The 19,159-nt window shown below is 41.2% G+C and overlaps 1 protein-coding gene across 1 annotated transcript in view; it reads left to right on the top strand.

Moving 5' to 3' along the window:
* The first annotated feature begins 580 nt into the window (after positions 1 to 580).
* Cen (cerebellar degeneration-related protein 2-like) overlaps positions 581 to 19,159 on the top strand; it is a 168,290-nt gene continuing 149,711 nt past the window's right edge. The window contains exon 1 of the mRNA XM_080273633.1: positions 581 to 779. Coding sequence (XP_080129759.1) covers positions 581 to 779 — 199 coding nt within the window. The remainder of the gene's footprint in view (positions 780 to 19,159) is intronic.

Below are 19,159 nucleotides of genomic sequence, written 5' to 3' on the forward strand. Positions count from 1 at the left end.
AAATTAACAATACCAAGACAATATTCAGTCTTTCTAATTTACGTAGAAAAAGTAGGCTAGAAGAGAAGTGCGGTAGCTAACTATCCAGAGTCAGAAATAATTATGTGTAATTTTAAGTCTAGACGCTACTCACTGCCTACATGTCTATCTTGACCTCTTCAGAAAGCAGAAGAAAATCTTTTATCTTGACAAAAGAGGATCAGCTGAACTCTTCTTCGAACATTCAGTCACCAGAACTTTAAATATCCGTAAAAATAAAATTAAAAAATATTACCAACCGACTATAACAGAATGAACTAAGCCTTCTGTCCCAACGTTCATCCGTAAGTTTGACCTGAACGAGATAAAAAAAAAAAAATGGCCCTTTAGTCATCTTGCTCTTTATCGACAAATACTCCTGTCACAGTTTATCAAGACACCTGCACCTGACGAAAATATAATGAGCCAAGTCCTCTAGCCATCTGCCCATCTGTATAACAAAAGACAGCAAGACCTGAACGATACAGCATGAACCACCAAGCCCTCTAGCCAAACTCAAGATCTACATTCATCCTTCCACGCACTGAAACCCTCCAGCGCCATGATGAACGGGGTGGACAGTGGCTGTGGGGGGCCTTGCAGGGGGGGCAGCGCTGGGTCCCATGCCTCCCAACTAGCCAAAATGAGGGTCGCCGCCCCCCACTTGGCGTCCCCCGGGCCCTCCCCCTCCACCCCCATCACTCCCGTCGCAGCAACACCCTCCTACCTCATCGGACTGGGCGAGGAGAACGTAATGGAAGGTGAGTATATGAGAGTAGAGTAAGGTAGACAGTAGAACGGAATATAGAGATGAAAACTGTAGTGTAATACTGGATAATAATATAGTGACATAAGAAAGCATATGCACCGTTTGTTAGGGTGTGGGAGAACTGCTAGGCCTCAAGAAACACCGTGGAGAGAGAGAGAGAGAGAGAGAGAGAGAGAGAGCAGTAGACTTGATAAACAAATGATAATTTCGTAGAAATAGGTCTTTGGTACGAAAGTTTACGCAAGGGCAGAATCAGAGGGAGAAAAATGTTGACTACCGGTAACTAAATTGGATATTCAAAATGGTTAAAGATTAATATAACTGTGTGGCAGAGCTGGACAGTAAAGTGGAAAAAACTTTCATATGTGAGAAGACATGGTAAACTAAAAATACTGTAGAATGAAATACTAATGTCTGAAAGAATTATGTGGTATGATCTAGAGTGGGGTGTGCGGCAGGTAGTATACTGGAAAACTTACTTGGTGTGAAAACGCTGAATGATATAGAGGAAGAATTTGAGTATGAGTCAGACGGCGAATAAGTTACCGGTATTTAAAAAAAGTTGAAAATGAACAGGAAAAACTGATAGGCTAATGGCAGATGAAGAATAATTTTGAAGTCAGTTAGAAGGTTGTTTCGCAGAACCAGGAAAAACTTAGGTAGGGTTAGAAGTAATTAGGAAGTTTTTAGAGAATTTAAAACAAAAAAAGTGCATTAGAATTTTACGCGCTATAAGGCCTGAGGTTGAACGATACTATGATCAGGCTGTTGCTGGTGATGATTTTTAGATAAACTGGTAAATTAAGCTAAATATTAGATAATGGAACATGAATCGCTCTGACGAATAAAATAGGCTTACTGGTAGACGAAATGAAAGAAGTCACTGGGAGGAGTAAACTAGGAGATGGATTAATAATGAAATGTTGGTAGTTGGTTCACGTGGTCATGAACTTAAATATACATGCAGGCTATCCAGACATTAGTGCTCCTGGGAAGAAAGATAGGCAGGCCAATAAGATAACCTGATAGAAAGGTATGTCAGTCGATAGAATAAGTAGGTAGGCTGGCAAGTACTGCAACCTGGATAAGCTAGTTAAGTTACATACTACAGATGGTTAGTTAAACTATGTACCGTAACATAAACAGAAAAGTAAGTAGGTAAGCCAGGTAGATAAAAAGATACGGTATGTAAGCTAGGTAGATTAAGATAGGTAAATAAACTATATAGATAAAAGATAGGAGATAAACAAGGTATAAATATAAACTAAGTAGATAAGCTAAGTACGATAGATAAACAGACAGTTAGGTAAACTAGACAAAAAGATAAGTAGAAAGGAAAACTGTAACTAGTTAACCTGAATAAACTACGATGATGTACCCAAATGCGTTCTTTTTAGTGATGATGGTTAATTGTGATAATTCTGAACCATTTCTGCTAGGATTTCTTTCTGCGGAAATTGCCGGATTTTATCCTAAATTAAGCGAGTGCCAAGTGTGCTATAAACAGAGAATACTGTGTAAAGGTTTGCTTTATAAAGAAATGAAATTCATTAGATTAGACGTTGTTGTCTTTGAAGTGAGAGTGACACAGCATAAAGACACAAAGGTGAGTGAGTCGCGGTACAGGTTGTGAATTGTGTCTTTGTTGTTCAGGCTCCTTATTTGGTTATGTGAGATTTTTGTTTCGTAGTTTAAACTATCGTATAGTGATTATGGACTTGTTACTATGCTTATAATATCTGAGCAAGTCTGTGGCTTGTATATTGCCCTCATCCAACATAATTAGTGTAATATGTACACATGCATTCATTATATACAGTGCCAGTATCAAAGAAATCATATTAACTAACAGTTTCAGTCCAGCTATAGAAAATTTTCAGCTCGGAGTAGCATAGGCTATGATTGTAACGCAAACACGGAAGTCTGTGTTAAGCAAAGGAAAGGGAACGTATTACCTGTTCACTCCAGTGTGAGACCTTGGACTGCATTCTTATTGGAAAAGAAGACTTTGTATCAACTCCTATAGTAGGACTCGCGTAAATTTGCGCCTGTGGTGTGGCCCCGCACCTGTGTACAATGGTGCCACGTTTCCCCACCTTGCGATGTGAAACGGAAGCTATTTATGTACAAGGCATCACAAATACGATAAATTCAGATGAATAAAACTTACACTTGTGTATTTTGATGGATGAATCAACATTAATCTTATTATGCTTAAAATATTTTTACAGTAACACAGAAACATGGCATACATATTGTACAGTGTGCTAACAGAAATTGTAGTCACTTTTAATGATTTTTAGCGTAGTTTTAGGGTGGGTAATAATATCACAGTTATGTTTATAAGATAATGAGCCTGAAAAAAGAAGAAATATGCCAATATCCAAAGTAAAAGAAATAATTCAAATAATTCTTGTGAGTGGTAACACTGAAACACCCAGTCTGGCCTAAGGTATAGTACGTACCCCTCCATAGACCCAAGCATAGCTTGTACAGGTGTTGCTAGGGAAAAATGCTCACATTTACTGGCTTTTACCGTAATTTTAAGGGCGAGGAATAATCACATTTATAATCATAAGCTAATATGTAGGACAAAATAGTAGGCATATGCCAATACCGAAGTAAAAAAAAAAAAAACATTATTCACTCGCGAGCGGCAACACTTCCACACCCAGTCGGTGGCCTTGACCTCAAGGGTGGTGTGGAAATGATGTCAAATTTACAATATATACAATATTATGTAAAAGAAAATATCCAAAATGTCTCTTGCAATAACAGAGAGAGAGAGAGAGAGAGAGAGGCAGGCAGGAGAGGGGCAAGGTTGAATGCATTGTCGGCATGACGGGGGGTGGTTGTGGTGGAGGCATTATCGGGCTGAGAGAGAGATGGAGGAAGGGGAAAGAGAATGAATGACTGAAAATCAATCATGGCACTGCAACAACAGGTCATCTGTCGCCGTATACAAAAAATGATAAATATCACTAAATATAACAAAACCAAATTAACAAATGAAAGCACAATTATAAATAACTTATAAAAGAATCAAAAGTACTCAGGGTGGCTCATCTCCCGCCAAGAGAGAGAGAGAGAGAGAGAGAGAGAGAGAGATAACGGTATAGAAAACTTGGCAACACTGTACACAGGTGCGGGCCACACCACAGGCGCAAATTTACGCGAGTTCTACTATAGTGAATTATGTTAAGAACTTTGAAGAGGGTATATTGCAGTAGACCAGTTGGCCCATGCTAGGCAGCTCCTAAATATGTAACTAAACTACCGTACCACAATAAGACAAGGATAACAAAGAAGAAGACTCTCTACTATACTTGTCGTATTCTAGTAGCTTAATTACTCTTTTAAGAGCTGCCTAGCATGGGTCAACTGGCCTACTGCAGTATCCTATCTTCTTATGTTCGTAACATACCGTAACTCACTGAAGAAAGAGTGATACGAAGTCTGCCAACGAGAATACAGTCCAAGGTCTCATTACACCTCCGCATTCTTTTGCATGGTACGAATATTATTTTATTATCGACATAGTTTGCACTAGTAACAAGCAAGAGACAAAATAGATAATTAAAGAAAAGGTGTTGCTAAAGCTTCTAAGTTAACGAGAACAGAAATCCTTGGGCTGAAATGTGTGACCTGAGGCTGGATTACAGATTCGTAGCTGACGGAGCTGAAAATTTTTGTCAGATGCAGTCATGCTGTTGTGTGTGTCATTGTTTCACTGACTGCACCCGTCGTCAAAGTTCACTTCTTACCAAATGAGGTTGGTGTTACTAGATTGGTTACAAGTAATGCATCAGCATGGGTATATGAAAAGATCACCGTTATTGGTAACCGAACTTTAGCTGTTCTTGGGGTGTAGCCTAGATCGTATGTGAGCAGGCTGGAGAAAGGGGCATGGGTGGAGCCTAATGAGACTATTCTGACACCAGATGTGTAGTTAGGGTACATATAGTTGCTGTTTTTTTTTCTTCGTAGCTGTTGGAATTAATAATAGCCCTGCTGTTATAAATAAACTACCTCCCGTAGAAGTAAGAAGGAATGTTGTGTCCCTTGCATTATTTTACAGATATTTTTAAGGCAAATGCCCAGACGAAATTGAGTCCATTGTGCCACCTCTCCATGCTTTCCCTCGTGGTACACGGGCATCTGGTAGCGCTCATGACTGGAGTGTCACACATCCATATTGCAGAACTGCCTATCAGAATTCTTTTATTCCCCGAAGTGCATCTATCTGGAACTCGCTTCCCTGGAGTTGTTTCCTCCCAAACTTCAACCTACAGCTGTTCAAGTCCAGCTGTTACATTTATTCCATGAATGGAGGACGCAAGTAATCTGGTGTATGGATTATTTTTTTTATTCATTTGTTTTTCCTTCCTCTGTTCTGTTATTTAAAAAAAAAAAATTGTTTCTATGTAATAAGATAGTAGCCAATTGTTGCATGCGTCTGAGATTATTACAATGGCGAGATAAATAGTAGCGTCAACTTAGACTCCAGTGATGACTTGATGCATTTTATCTCCCTGTTAAATGCCATTCGATATTGTTCAGCCTATGGGAAACCCCCTCGTAGAGATTTGCTCCTGTGTCCAGAAATAAGATGAGGTCAGGCCGAATATTTTACTGATTTAGGCTGGTTGTAGATCCTATGCATATAGATGGGATTTATTGACAGAATTATGTATGGGTTTCCTTGCCTTCATATGGGTTTCCTATGGTTTCTTATAGGACCAAATACTGACTGATGTTAATACACATACCGCAGCCTAAGGCAGCTTGCAGAAGGATAAGGAATAAGGACTACTGTAGTACAATAACTGATATGCGAGAGCTACGGGATTGCAATAAAGGTAGGCCTTGTGTTCAGTCTGGTTTTCTCTCTCTCTCTCTCTCTCTCTCTCTCTCTCTTTCATTCTTTTAGAAAGGTTGTTAGCTATACTGGTTGAGTTGCTGATTTTATTGTGGTTTATTATTTAGGTTACATATCCGCTACTGTTCTTGGGTCAGTATTCTAGGCAGCATAGCAGGCTGTATAGCACATTTTCAGCGTTTTTTGTTTTGCTTATTGCACATTGACGATCAGTATTATAGTATTTATATCAACTTGGACTGGTGTGGATCAGTAGCATAGATGAGCTTGCCAACGGGTAATGTGTGTGTGTGTGTGTGTGTGTGTGTGTGTGTGTGTGTGTGTGTGTGTGTGTGTGTGTGTGTCTGTGTCTGTGTGTGTGTGTGTGTGTGTGTGTGATGTTATTTATTTCCAGATAATGAGGTGGACGGTTCCATCACTGGTGTATACTCCACATTTAGCCTAACCTCTTCAGTCCGATGACGTCATTTTAACTTCAGTCTTGCTGTCTTCAGTTTTATTTAGCCTAGCTCTGGAGAGGCTTTTCGAACTAGAGAAGCAAGAGATAAAACCAAAGTTGAAGAAAATTGTCCGGAGATATCAAGATAAATAAATCATGTCGCTGGATTGAAGGGACTGTGTACATAGTCAAGGCCGGTAATTGCTACTTCTGTAGCCTATGTAGTTACGATACCGTACTGAGTGCATATATATATATATATATATATATATATATATATATATATATATATATATATATATATATATATATATATATATATTCCCTTTATATATTCCTTGACGGGTGTCTAAGCAATGCAGCCATGAATTGTTTTGAGACCTTGATGGCTTTGTCAATAGTGTTGTTCAGTGTGTCCAATTCTGTTTCAGGTGTTGTTGGTGTGAGGGTGTGGTGTTTACTATTGTTTCTTTCATGTGCTGTGTATATTTTGGTTAGGAACTATTTACGTGGCCACAAATGTTACCCTTAGTGATAGGCAGAGGTAACGCAGATATGTTTAAAATTTGAGATACAGTGAATAGTGTAGATTGGTGGGGAGACGAACCATATATATTATGTGTTGTAGTTACAGACTAGGTTGGTAGGAAAACGTAAGTAGATCTGTTGGTAAGCTGAACTGCTTCTAAGCTCATACCAGTTGTTCTTGGTGATATTCTTGCCTTCTTTCCTGTTTTCCTTGCCTTATGACTGAAAACTCAGGTTCCCATAACTCACTGGTAAATAAAATCGCCTGGTGTGAGCTGCAATAGCTAGTAGCCTATTAGTAGAAATATCCTAACCAAGAGAGGGTTAACTGTGACAGTATTAACACTCAGGCTACTATTCTTACTCCCAGATGAAGAAAATCGTCTGGTATTAGCTAAAATGAAATACTTTCGAAGACGTGACGAAATTAACAGTTCCCTGTAGCCTATGGTACTTTTTTTTTTCCATCATTTTGTCCAGCTTTTTGCTTTCATACTCTCAGGCTACCTGTCCTCTGTCCAGTGCCCACAGACTACCCTATTGCCTCAACCCTTTCAGTCCTTTGACGTATTTTTCATAGAATACTTGCTTGTACCAAACTATTTTTTTCAGCCTAGGAGAGATTCCCTGAGCTAATGAGGTTACTTAGCCTATAACCTTCATTACGCCCCTTCAGTTTGAGAGGTGTTTCTCAAGTTGAATAGAATTGCTCAGAGGCAGCTACGATGAACTGAAATAATTTGGTATGGCTTCATGCTGAACGGGTTAAACGACATGATGCCCAGAGTAGTAGAGCTTGTATTGAATGTTAGCCTACTAGTATATAGAGAACATAGCCTACGTCTGGCTAAACATTGAAACTGGTTGATACGAAGAGAAACTGGAAAATAAAACGGTCGAGGGAAGCTGAGTGGTACCAGAAGATAACCTAACCTAAAGCAGAATGTTGGGGAGAATGGATAAGTGGTGGTTCAGAGCCAAGCAGATTGGTAGGCATGCTCTGTCCACTCTAACTTGGCCATATATAGCCACCTCTCCATGATGAATGCTGAGTTATATATGATAATGTTTGTAGTCACGAAAAAGTGCTTTAGAAAGGGGGTAGATCCGACTTTTGTTCTGTTACTGAACTACGGTACGTGGAATATGATGAAAAAGGGTGAATATCTCCACCAATTTAAGGTGGACAAACTATACTACGTAGCCTGCGAATACTCTGAGATAGACTGGATGATAGAAAGATCTGTATTGATGCACAGGTTCAGTAGACCGAGAGACAACAACGGCTACCGGTAAATTAATGAAGGTTACATCTGAAAGACATGATAACTATAGTACCGTAGTATCTTGTAAGGTGTACCGGTCTAGCATCTCAGTATTATATAGTATTGCTGAAACGAGAGAGAGAGAGAGAGAGAGAGAGAGAGAGAGAGAGAGAGAGAGAGAGAGAGAGAGAGAGAGAGAGAGAGAGAGAGAGAGAGAGAGAGAGAGAGAGAGAGAGAGAGAGAGAGAGAGAGAGAGAGAGAGAGAGAGAGAGTCATTCTTTTGTACAAGGACGAATTGTTGTGTTTTTACATAAATGTGAGTGAGATTACGTGACTAAGCGTTTTGTTGCAGTACAGTAGACGTATGTGAGAGTTGGTGAAGGTTGTACTAAGAGCTGTGTGTGTGTGTGTGTGTGTGTGTGTGTGTGAGAGAGAGAGAGAGAGAGAGAGAGAGAGAGAGAGAGAGAGAGAGAGAGAGAGAGAGAGAGAGAGACAGACAGACAGACAGAGGGAGGGAGAGAGACCGACAGAGACGAGAGAGAAGGAGGGGGGGGGGGTGGAGGTGAAAGTGATACGGCCAAGGTGTTGCTAGTCTAGTCAGTTCCTCATAGCGTGTCTTGTGTCGCAGCTATTCTAGGCACTGAGTTAAGACAGCATAAAGCAGGTAGACTAAACAGGTAGCCAGGGAGATAGGGTAGGCAGACGGGTACCTGTGTCGTGCCCAGGGTAGGAAGGTGGATAATTGTAAGCAGGGGTACTGAGGACCTCGTCACACTGGGATCGGAGCTGGAAAATGGCTATTCTGATGCATAATTCTACGATCGTGTGGGTTGGGGTAAAAGTTTGAAGCACAACTTCCCATTTCATAAGGTCATGTTCTAGATATCCTCTTACTGTCGCCTGCATTACCGATGACTCGTACTGAAAAACTGAATGTTTTGTCTGAAACGTGGCACAGTTAAACGGAGTGTTATTCCAACTTTTACCCCGACCCACGTGATCACAAATTGCGTTATATTACGTCTGATTTGACAGTATTTAAGGAGGCAGGCTTGTAGATTTCATATAAAGCTGGCAGGCATGTGGGTGAGTTGTGGTGGAATGTAAGTAACTGGAAGGCACGTAAGTAGAAACGTAGGTAGGTTAGTAAGCAGAAAGGCAGGTAAATTAATAAGAGGGTTTGTCGGTAAACAAGTGGGAGGAAGATAAGAATGAATGCACAGTCCAGGACAAAAGTTGACCTAGCGGTATTATATTGCACTACATTTACTTAACACTTGAGCATTTTAGTCACTTATCTCCCACACGAACCATACCATAGAAGAGAGAATCATCAGTGGGCAGAGAAGCATGCCAAGCCTGTCTCATCGGAGGAATATTAGCAAGCAGGGTAAATTGAGAAGTAAAAGTGGTGAAATATTAGGAGAAATTTTGTGTCCCTCATTGTACCGGCATCGCATTTTGTGTAGGAAGCTAAGTATTATATAGGCAGGAAGACTAAGAAGGTAAGCAGGTTGATTTCCTGAGTGGCCAAATAGACTGACTGATAAGTAAGCACACAGGCAGGCAGGTGAATTTGTTGACCATGTCATGATTGGAATAACTCTGGAAGTCTGTGGCAGCTAACGCCAAATGACTATATTTAGCTGAGATTTATATAAGTCTGATACTGTTACTACTGGTACCATTATTTCTCTCATGGTCGGGATAACTCTCTTTTTCTATCCCAGCTAACGTTAGACGAGTTTACTCAGCCGAAAGTGATTTATAGGGGCCTGGGAGTGTTAATCTAGGTGCGAGAGCCGAAATGGGATAATGTAAAAACAGAGTGGCTAAGGAGGAAGCAGTACAGTTGCGGTCAGCAGTTCCTTTACACCGTCTGAAAGCTGCGTCAGAACCTGCCTAGATCTTGCTGCTTATCCGATCAGCAGTAAACATTTGGTCTGGAATCTAGCATCATTACTTAGGGCCGATAATACCTTCACCCCTGTGACGTATTATTAACATTATTTTTAAATATTCTTGTTATCTCCAAACAGTTTTATTTAGCGTAGGAGAGACTTTTCGAACCGTCTTAATTAAAGCCTTCACTTCAAGAAATCCTTCATAATCTGAGTAAGAATCGTCTTGTGGTATGAGGAAATCGAATGAGAAATACGTCACCGAACTGAGGGATTTAAAGACATCGTCTGCAAGGGTTGTACCTGCTGGTAGCGTATGTCAGTGGTTGGTACGCAAGCAGTTCGAGTAGCGTAGATCCAATGAATCAACCAGTATAAACTGATTCTTCTACAGGTATCGAATCTTGAGCCGTGACGAACATATAAAATTGGATCTGGGAGTATGTCCTTCCATATGCCTGTAAATGTTCGCGCTCTGTTGCTTCATTAGCTGCCGATGACTTTCAGTCGGCCTATTGAATTATGCTCGGTTGCAGAATTCGACATACATATAATTATTAACACTACAACATTTTACACGCGCCATTCTTTCCTCAGACCCCTTCTCCATTCGTACGCCGCCAGCATGGTAGGGGTTAATACTGACTACCAATGTCTTAGAGAAGATCCGGTCCTGTGATAGACCTAATATGGATTGTTACAGTTATGTCTGCGTTCGTTGAGTACCTTCCGAGAAAAACAAATAGGCCTACCTTGCGCAAGTAGGCAGAATAATATTCATAGGTAGACAGGTTGGTCAAAAGACAAGTATTACACTGGTAGGTAAGTAGAAAGATAAGTTGGTAGACGGTCTAAGTATGTACTGGCAAACAGAGAGATAAATAAGTTTATCGAGTGATAATGTGCAAGGAGCTACCAGTATACTGTAGGCAGCCTAAGCAGCTTGAAAGATAGGCTCATAAGTAGCTTAGGCACCTCGTAACGGTACATAGACAGGTAGACACATCTGTAGGTAGCTGGCTGGACAGGTATATTAATAAGTTGCGAGAAAGGTAAGTGGATGGATAGGGAGGCAGTTAATTATCAAGTTGTATTGTTATATACGGTATGCGTGTGGATAGGTACGTTAAAAAATATATACCGGTAGGTATACTTAGGTAGAAACTTAAAATAGGTAAGATCAACAGCTAAATATACAGGGTTGTAGGTAAGTTAACATTAAAGGTAGGCCGGGTGCATGAGTAAGTAGTTGGAGAGAGACATAGGTGGTGAGAGGGAGATAGGTAGGTAGATAGTCTTCTCTTGTCTTGCGTCTGTATTGCTAAGGTTTCTAGCCGATATTTTCTCCAGCCGCTGTTCAAGGACTTTTCTCTCCCTCCCTCCATTTCTCCGTCATTACTCTTCCCCCCCCCCCCCTCACTTACTCAGGCTACTAAATCGCTCACTTGCTTGCTTATTTACTGACTTAGTCATTTGTTTCCTCTTCCCTTTTCCCTCTCTCTATCCTTACTTCTGCTCTCAGTCTTCATTCCGTCTGTTCTTACACCCTCCTTATTTCCTTCTTCCTTCTTTCTTCCTTCCCTCCCTCCCTCTCTGGTCCGTCTCGTCATACATTCTCCCAATTTTACCTTCTCCCACTAATCTTACAGACACCTTCTTTCTCATTTATACCTCAACCAACTTCTTCCCTCCCTTCACATGTCCTTTCTTTGTCCACGTCCCTCCCTTCTACCTCGCACATTCCTCTCTCCTCCCCTTCCCCCTCACACATTCTTCCTCCACACATTCCTCCCTTGTCCTCTTCCCTGCCCACACATTCCTCCCTCCTCCCCCACACGTTTTCACTCCTCCACGTTTATTTTTCCACCTTCTCACCCTCACGTTCCTCCCATATTTCATTCTTGCTTCCCCCCCCCCTCCCATCTTCATTTTTTCCTTCTTCCTTTTCTTCATTATCTCCCTTCTCTTTCTTTTTTCATCAGTATCTCCATTCCTCTTCGTCATCATTTTCGTTACTTCTTTCCTTCTCTCCCGTCCTTTGTTACATTCTTTCATCTCCACTTTCTGCTGTACTTTTTTTTCCCTTTCACATTTCCTCATCTTTCTTTTTCGTTTCCTTCTATTTCCACTCTTATTCTTCTTTCTTTACTCTCTTCTCTTTCTTCCCTCCTCCGTTTTCTCTCAAATCTTTCCAAGTGTCTAACTCCCTGTTTTATTATTCTTCCTAAATTTTCCCTCCCTCCTCCTCTCCATTTCTCCCATTTTCCCAGTTTCCCTTTTTTCTTCCCTACTTTTTCCCCCCATTTTCCGTCCTTTCACTCCTCCCTCTTTCATCTTTCCACCTCCCTAAATTACTCGTACTCCCTATATAACAACCTTCCCACGTTTATCACACTTCCTTGCCCTACAGTCTACAGTCTCTCTCCTGTTATGGGCACTCCGGCCGTTGTATTAATTTATTGAGGTTCTTAGGCTGGTATTTATAACAGATCCTAACCAGCTTTCTAGATAAACAAGTCTCCATAAAAGTGGACCTTTATCATGAATCGTTCTGTTCCGATTATGAAATACTTGGTTGCTGTATAAGTGATGACATATTTCTATGCAATTCGTTTTATGAATAACTTTGGTTTAGGTGAGTTTAAAAATATTACCCATCGTCCCTTCCATGGGATGATTTTTTTTTTTTTTTCACTTTAATCTGGCTACTCCAGACGCTTTTGTTAACCTTGGATAAACCGTCTGTACTCACAGGGTGGCAAATAGTGTCCAGTAACCCCTTCACAACACGATTTCTGCCCCTTAAGCTGAATGAAATCGACCGTGAATAGAAAAAATAACCTAAAGATAAATAAATAAGGAAATAAATTGATAAGTAACCGGATTCAAGGAGTTAACCGGTTCTTACGAGAAGCTACCGGTAGTCTCCATTGCAGAGAGTTACTGAAAGGAACAATTTATTTGCATTTTTCACTGTAACGTTCACTCTCGTCTTATTGTGCAGAGTCTGGTAGAACAAGCAGTCGCATAATGTACAAATAATATGAACACCAGTGCTACTCCATACCTCTCTTCATAGATACAGTAACCCCTTCAGTCCGATAACGTTGATTTTTGTATATTCTTACTATCTCCAGACGCTTTTCCTTAGCATAGGAAACTTTCTATCTGTAGGGATTAGATATAGCCTTCACTGACTCCTTCAGTACGAGTAGTTTATCCCAAGTACAATAAGATCGTCTGGAGATGGCAATAATAAAATGAAAAAACGTCATCGAGCTGAAACAGTTGAAAGTCATCGAGCGGAAGGAGTTGAGAGAGAGAGAGAGAGAGAGAGAGACGCCCATATTTCTAAACCTTTGCTTCCCTCTTAGATGCATGGTACTGAAAAAAAAAAAAAAAAAATCCTTCTCTTTTTGAGCTGCTCGAACGGCAAGGTCTGCCTTCGAGCAGCTGAAATTATTGAACTGTTCGGAATCATTTGAGCTGACCCGTCTCTTCAAAAATCCCTTAGCAGTTTTTGTGCGTTATTTTGTTGTTTATTGTCTTAAATATATTTGAAATGTCGATGAAAGGTACTGTACAATTTTATTAATACGATCTACAACAATATAATGATTTTTAAGTGCTATTTGTATCTAAATGTGTTACCCATGTCGGCTGTCAGTGTCTAGCCTGACATAAACAGAGCAGACGACGTAGCTACTACCTCCGATATTCATGCAATTTAATATGACCTGACATTGACAAATCTTATACATTATGACCAGGGTCACACGAGGATTTTTTTTCAAAAAACACACTGCTTGTTAATTTGCTCAGAAAAGGAAAAATCTGCCATCAAGGTCACACGAGTGGCCCGGCTCATGTCTTCCAGCTGGAGAAACACAAGTGAGTGCCGGCATGCGAGTACGTGAGACGGACGTTACGGTAACAAGTGATTGTTGTACCTACGAATAACATCATTAAAGATAATATTACTCGGATATAATTTATTAAAATATTGTCTTGAGGAATGAATACCGGTGTGGTGTTGGCCAGAATGGCATTTATGGCAGAATACAAACCAACAGTATGGATGTAGTGACGACCTCCCACATATCAAATGTGTTGTGCTTTCATTTATCCAGCACTAGATATGCGTGTTTTAGTTTTTTGATGTATTAGTTTATAAATCTAACGGTCCACCATAACGTAGGCTATCAGCAGGATGGATCGTTTTAGTTTAGCAGGGCTACCATCCTGAACATTTTCCCTTCCCTTCCAAGGGAATCTGATCTAATACCGATGAAAAAGAACACTCCTTCGACGGGAAGGGGAAGTTTAGGAATGGAATTAATTTTAAGAATACGGTCGAGAGTTTCTTGCGTGACTCTGAACACAGATTTACCAGCCCGTTCCGTGAGGCCAAGCAGTTCTGTGCATATACTGTACACCTTCAAAAATCACCAGCAGTACAGGAAATACCGTAAATACGTATTCGTACCTTGGGATTCAATATAACGAAACCCGATTGTTGTCATGCGTTTGACAGTTCCCACAATTCCCCCTTGGTTAGCTGTTTCCCTCCCTCCCACAGAGACACCCCCTTCCCTCCGACACACACAGCCTCTCTCTCCACGCACATCCTCTCCCAACGCGCTCACCCTCCCTCTACACGCATACCCTCATCCCACACGCCCTTCCCTATATACATCCTCTCCCACACACACCCTCCTCTCCGCACACACTCCAGCCCACACATCCCCCCCAAAACTCCCCTTCCCACACACCCTCTGCCCCTCCCACACATACCCTCTCTACCCGTTGCCTTCTACTGTACCTCCCCTTTAAATCAACACTTTTTCCTATCTCCTACCCACACCCTCTTCCCAATCCCTTTCTGTTTCTCTTTTGTTTTCTCTGGACCCTACATTTAGTCTCTCTCTCTCTCTCTCTCTCTCTCTCTCTCTCTCTCTCTCTCTCTCTCTCTCTCTCAGTACATTATCTCCTCCCTTCCTGCCTCCCTCCCTTCCTTCCTGTCCTTTATTTCCTTCATAATCATTACGGTACCTCTCTTGCTCTTCTCTCACATTATTAATTTTCTCTCACTTTATTAATTCCTTCTTACTTTACTTCTTCCCTTCTTTCTTCCTCTCTTCCTTCCTTCTTTTCTCCTCAGTTACTAATTCTCTCCCATTTTCATTCCTCATTTGCTTAATTTCCTCCCACTCCATCCTGTCTTTCTAACCTTTTCTTCATTTCCTCTCCTGTCACTCTCTCTCTCTCTCTCTCTCTCTCTCTTTATTTTCGGTCGCAAGATCCGGAAAAAGAGAACAACGCGAGCTCTTCCTGTTGTTGGAGAAAACTTTGAAATGCTGTGACACCTGCTTTCCACTCAGTTCAGTAATGTTACAGCGCTTCTTTTTAACTTCCCATAGTCCCTCCCTTACCCTCAGCCACAGGTCTGCCTCATTTCACCCTTTTCTTTACTCTCCCCCCCCCAACCCCACCCCACCCACCTTTTTTTTTTTTTTTATCTCTTCCTCCCAGCGCTTTCATTCTTGGAGATTTTATAATAAACCTTCACTGCACGGAGATCACTACACCTACAACACTCATTTTCACAGGGTATATTTTTCCTGCTCCAGCACCACCGCCTACCGAGTTTTCAGCATATCCCGCCTCTTTCTTTGCTCGCCATGCCATATCCCTATTCCCTCTTTGATGGTTTCACGGCGTAACACTGGCCACGCCATCAACGAAGGCTGTTGTTTTTTTCTCTTGTCTTATATCCTTTCTCCTCTCCCTTCCTACATACCTCTGTTTTCCTTCCCTCCTTCCTTCCTCGTTTTCACTCTATCTTAACTACTTACATCCCTCATTCACTTGTATCTTATCCTATTTCTTTTCTTCCCAATTTCTTCCTTATCTAAATTTGCTTCCTTCTTCCCCTTCCTCTTCCCCTCTACTTCCCTTCCTCCGTCCCTCCTGTCTCCCTTCCTCTATTCAGTAATTATCATTCTCCTCCCTCTGCTTCTTTTCCTACTTCCTTCTCTTCCTGTGTTTTCATACTTGGCTCTCTTCATTGTCTTTGTTTCTTTCTCGAATGAGTTTCTTACCCTTTTCATTTTCTTTCCCTCCTTGCACTCTTCCCTCCCTCCTTTCTTGCCGCCTTTCAATTATTCCTCCCTCTTTCCTTCAATTTCCTTCACTCCTTCCTATTTCTCCATCCCGCCTTCCTCTCCCCCAGCTTCCTCCCCTACTCTCCACTTCTCTCGTGTCCTTCCCACCCTCTGTTTCCTCTCCTTCTTCCCACTCCTTTTTCCTCTCCTTCCCTCCCCACATTTCTTTTCTTTCTCTTTCCGTATCGTCTTTTTCTCCCTGTCACTTTTCCCTCCTTTCTTCCATCGCTTCCTTCATTTCCTCTCCTCACTCCTTCTCTCCCTCCATTTCCTCTTCATCTTTTCCTTCATTGATTTTCCTCTCTCTCTCTCTCTCTCTCTCTCTCTCTCTAACACACACACACACACACACACACACACACACACACACACACACACACACACACACACACACACACACACACACACACACACACACACACACACACACACACACACACACACACACACACACACACACACACACACACACACACACACACACACACACACACACACACGGTACAGGGGTGAAAGCAATGAAGGTGGGCAAGTCAGGGGTCATTATAGCCGTGCCTTCATTTGCCTCAGTCGGGTCTCCTCTTACCTAGGCCACGCTCTATTGTAGCTGCGTTTTTCACTTTTTTTTTTATATGGGTTATTTCGTCAATCCACCTCTTTTTCTTGGGTCACCATCCACCTACTCTGTTTTGGTTTAATTCTGTGCTTAGCTTTTTTTTTTTATGACTTTTCTATTTATATGACATATTCTAATTGTATCATGCATTTGCACGGTAGGCTACTGCACGACTCGACATTATAGGTAACTACCAGTGTTTAATCTGTATACGTTAGCCACAGCATATTCTGAATATCATGTTAAACCATTATTGTCTTTGCTTGCTTCGGTGTAGTTTTCGGTTTGTTTTTATACTGCGCTCTTGTGATACATCATGTCATTCATACGGTAGCGTAAGCAACCGTACCGTTGTACAGGGAGGCCAGGACTCTTTTGAAGTTTCTCTCTTGCCTAGTACTGCTATATATATCTAGTCTATAGTGTTGTTACTGTGTTATTGTTGCGCATCATTAAAGTAATAATCCTTTCACACCCTTAGGGCCTCGAACCAGTGAAGCAAGGTTACAGCCCCTCCAACCCACTTCAGCATTACTGGTTGGTTTAGTGGCATCTCAGTGGGTTTTAACAAGGCCGTGTAAATGAACCACTGACCGCAGCTGTACCTGTCGATGGTCTCAAAATAAATGAACCCCTTCACTCCGGTTATTTTTTATTTTATTTTTTTAATTATTTATTTATTTATTTATTTGTTTTGTGTTCCGCATCTTCAGACATTTGTATTTACATCAGGAGAGGTTTTCTGAATTAAAGGGATTTGATGGAGTCTTCATTAACCCTTTTACTAATAGGGCACTGTCCCAGTTTGATTGCAATCGCCTGAAAATTGAGAAAAATAAAATAAATAAATAAAATAAAAACGCTATCGGCCTGAAAGTGTTGTATTTCCCATTTTCCTTGGCAAAGTTCCACTTCTTCATTCACCAGCCTGTCTCAGAATACTTCGATTTTCTTTTCCCTTTCCATACACAGGGAAAAGTCCTGTAGTGTTGCCAGCTGTTCGTACCCTGACACGCAAGAGGGCTGGTAACACTGCTCTTGTCACGTGGAGAGTATGGCTGTGGCAAGCGCTGTGTTTGTTCCTGTTCGTTGTTGTTGTTACTCAGAAATGTTTACCGGTACCTCTTGGCTGTAAAACAGTCTCTCTCTCTATTTTTTTTTTTTTTTTAATCTAGCATCAGACGATTTTATTTAGCTCAGTCCAGCGATCGCAGCAAAAAGGTAAAAAAAAAAAAAAATCTATTAAGGTTTTGACCAGGAACTAAGAGGTTTGTATTGTATTCCAGCTAACGCAGACGACTTTGTTCACCTCGGTTAAACCTGACCATTCAAAGGGTTAATACTATGATGTGAATACCGCGATTTTTTTTTTTTTTTTTTTTGGGGGGGGGAAGGGTCATTCGGCTATTTCTGGTTTATTATCTAACCAAGTTTTGTGCTAATAAAACTGAAGATTTTTTTCATTGCTTAAACTGTTGTCCCTTAAGTGTAAGTATATATTGCTTTGCATGTTTGTGTATTTTGAGTGGAGGACATTTCCCTCCCTCCCGTCCTGTTTGTTTCTTTCTTCCCTTCCTCTTTATTCCCTCTATTGGCACTCACTCTTTCCCTACATCATTCATTTTCCTTTCCTCTCTCCTTATTTCCTTCTTGCTTACTCCCTTCCTTCATACATACTCACTTCTTCCCTCCTATTTACTGGTACTGTACGTGAGTGCGGGTGTGTGTTGAGAGTAACTGGGTGTTGTGAGTGAAAGGGTAATGAGCGATTTATAAATGAGCTGAGAATTACCTGAGTGAATGTATTGTGTGAGTGAGTGTCTTAAATATGTGTACGTGTCTTATGGGCTCTTTGATGACTAATAGAGGACTGAGTTTGTTCTGTGTTAACCCTTATAACCCAAGGGCATCTTTTTCATTGTGTTTTCCTTGGGTGAATGAGCTGGCAGTCTAGTGATTAAACAGTGCCTCCGTCGGAGTATGGATTCAGTCCCCCAAGAGGTGACGGGAGGTTTTTCGATCGTGTATTGCCACCAAGGACAGGTAATCTCCTTTTAAATGTACGGTACTTTACTACGGCAGCCTAGCCTCGGGCCCAGCACCTCGATGGAGTGAAGTAGGACTGGCCGTTAGCGGTACCTTTATTAGGTTGCATGGCTGAGTAGGATCAAGATTCACGTAACAAAATTATAGTCCTTTCCCCCCTGGAACTCCGATTTGAGTTTTGCAAGAAGAATAAGAGACATGGAAAGTTTCTACACTCTTCTTTCACTGTCCTTCCTGAAGAAACAGTGAAGATAATACGCGTTCACACACGTGTGGAACATGTCCAAGCGTGCAAGGCTGTGTTTTGGCATTTTTCGCCTACATTCGGTTCTTTCTTGGAAAATGACCAGTAGCCACTACTGCAAGGCAAGCTATGCGCAGTTTCAAAGATATACAACTTGCCATGACTGGCCTAATAAAAAAAAAAAAAAATGCTCTGTTCGTGGCTGGCTGAAGTGATTTTTGCATTTTTCGGCGACATTTATTTTTTTTTTTTTTGGCAAAAAGTCTGGTACCACTACAGGCAAATTTCAT

This window comes from Coenobita brevimanus, chromosome 55 (assembly GCF_032717465.1).
Source record: "Coenobita brevimanus isolate Jiangsu-jjx chromosome 55, ASM3271746v2, whole genome shotgun sequence".
Lineage (NCBI taxonomy): Eukaryota > Metazoa > Arthropoda > Malacostraca > Decapoda > Coenobitidae > Coenobita > Coenobita brevimanus.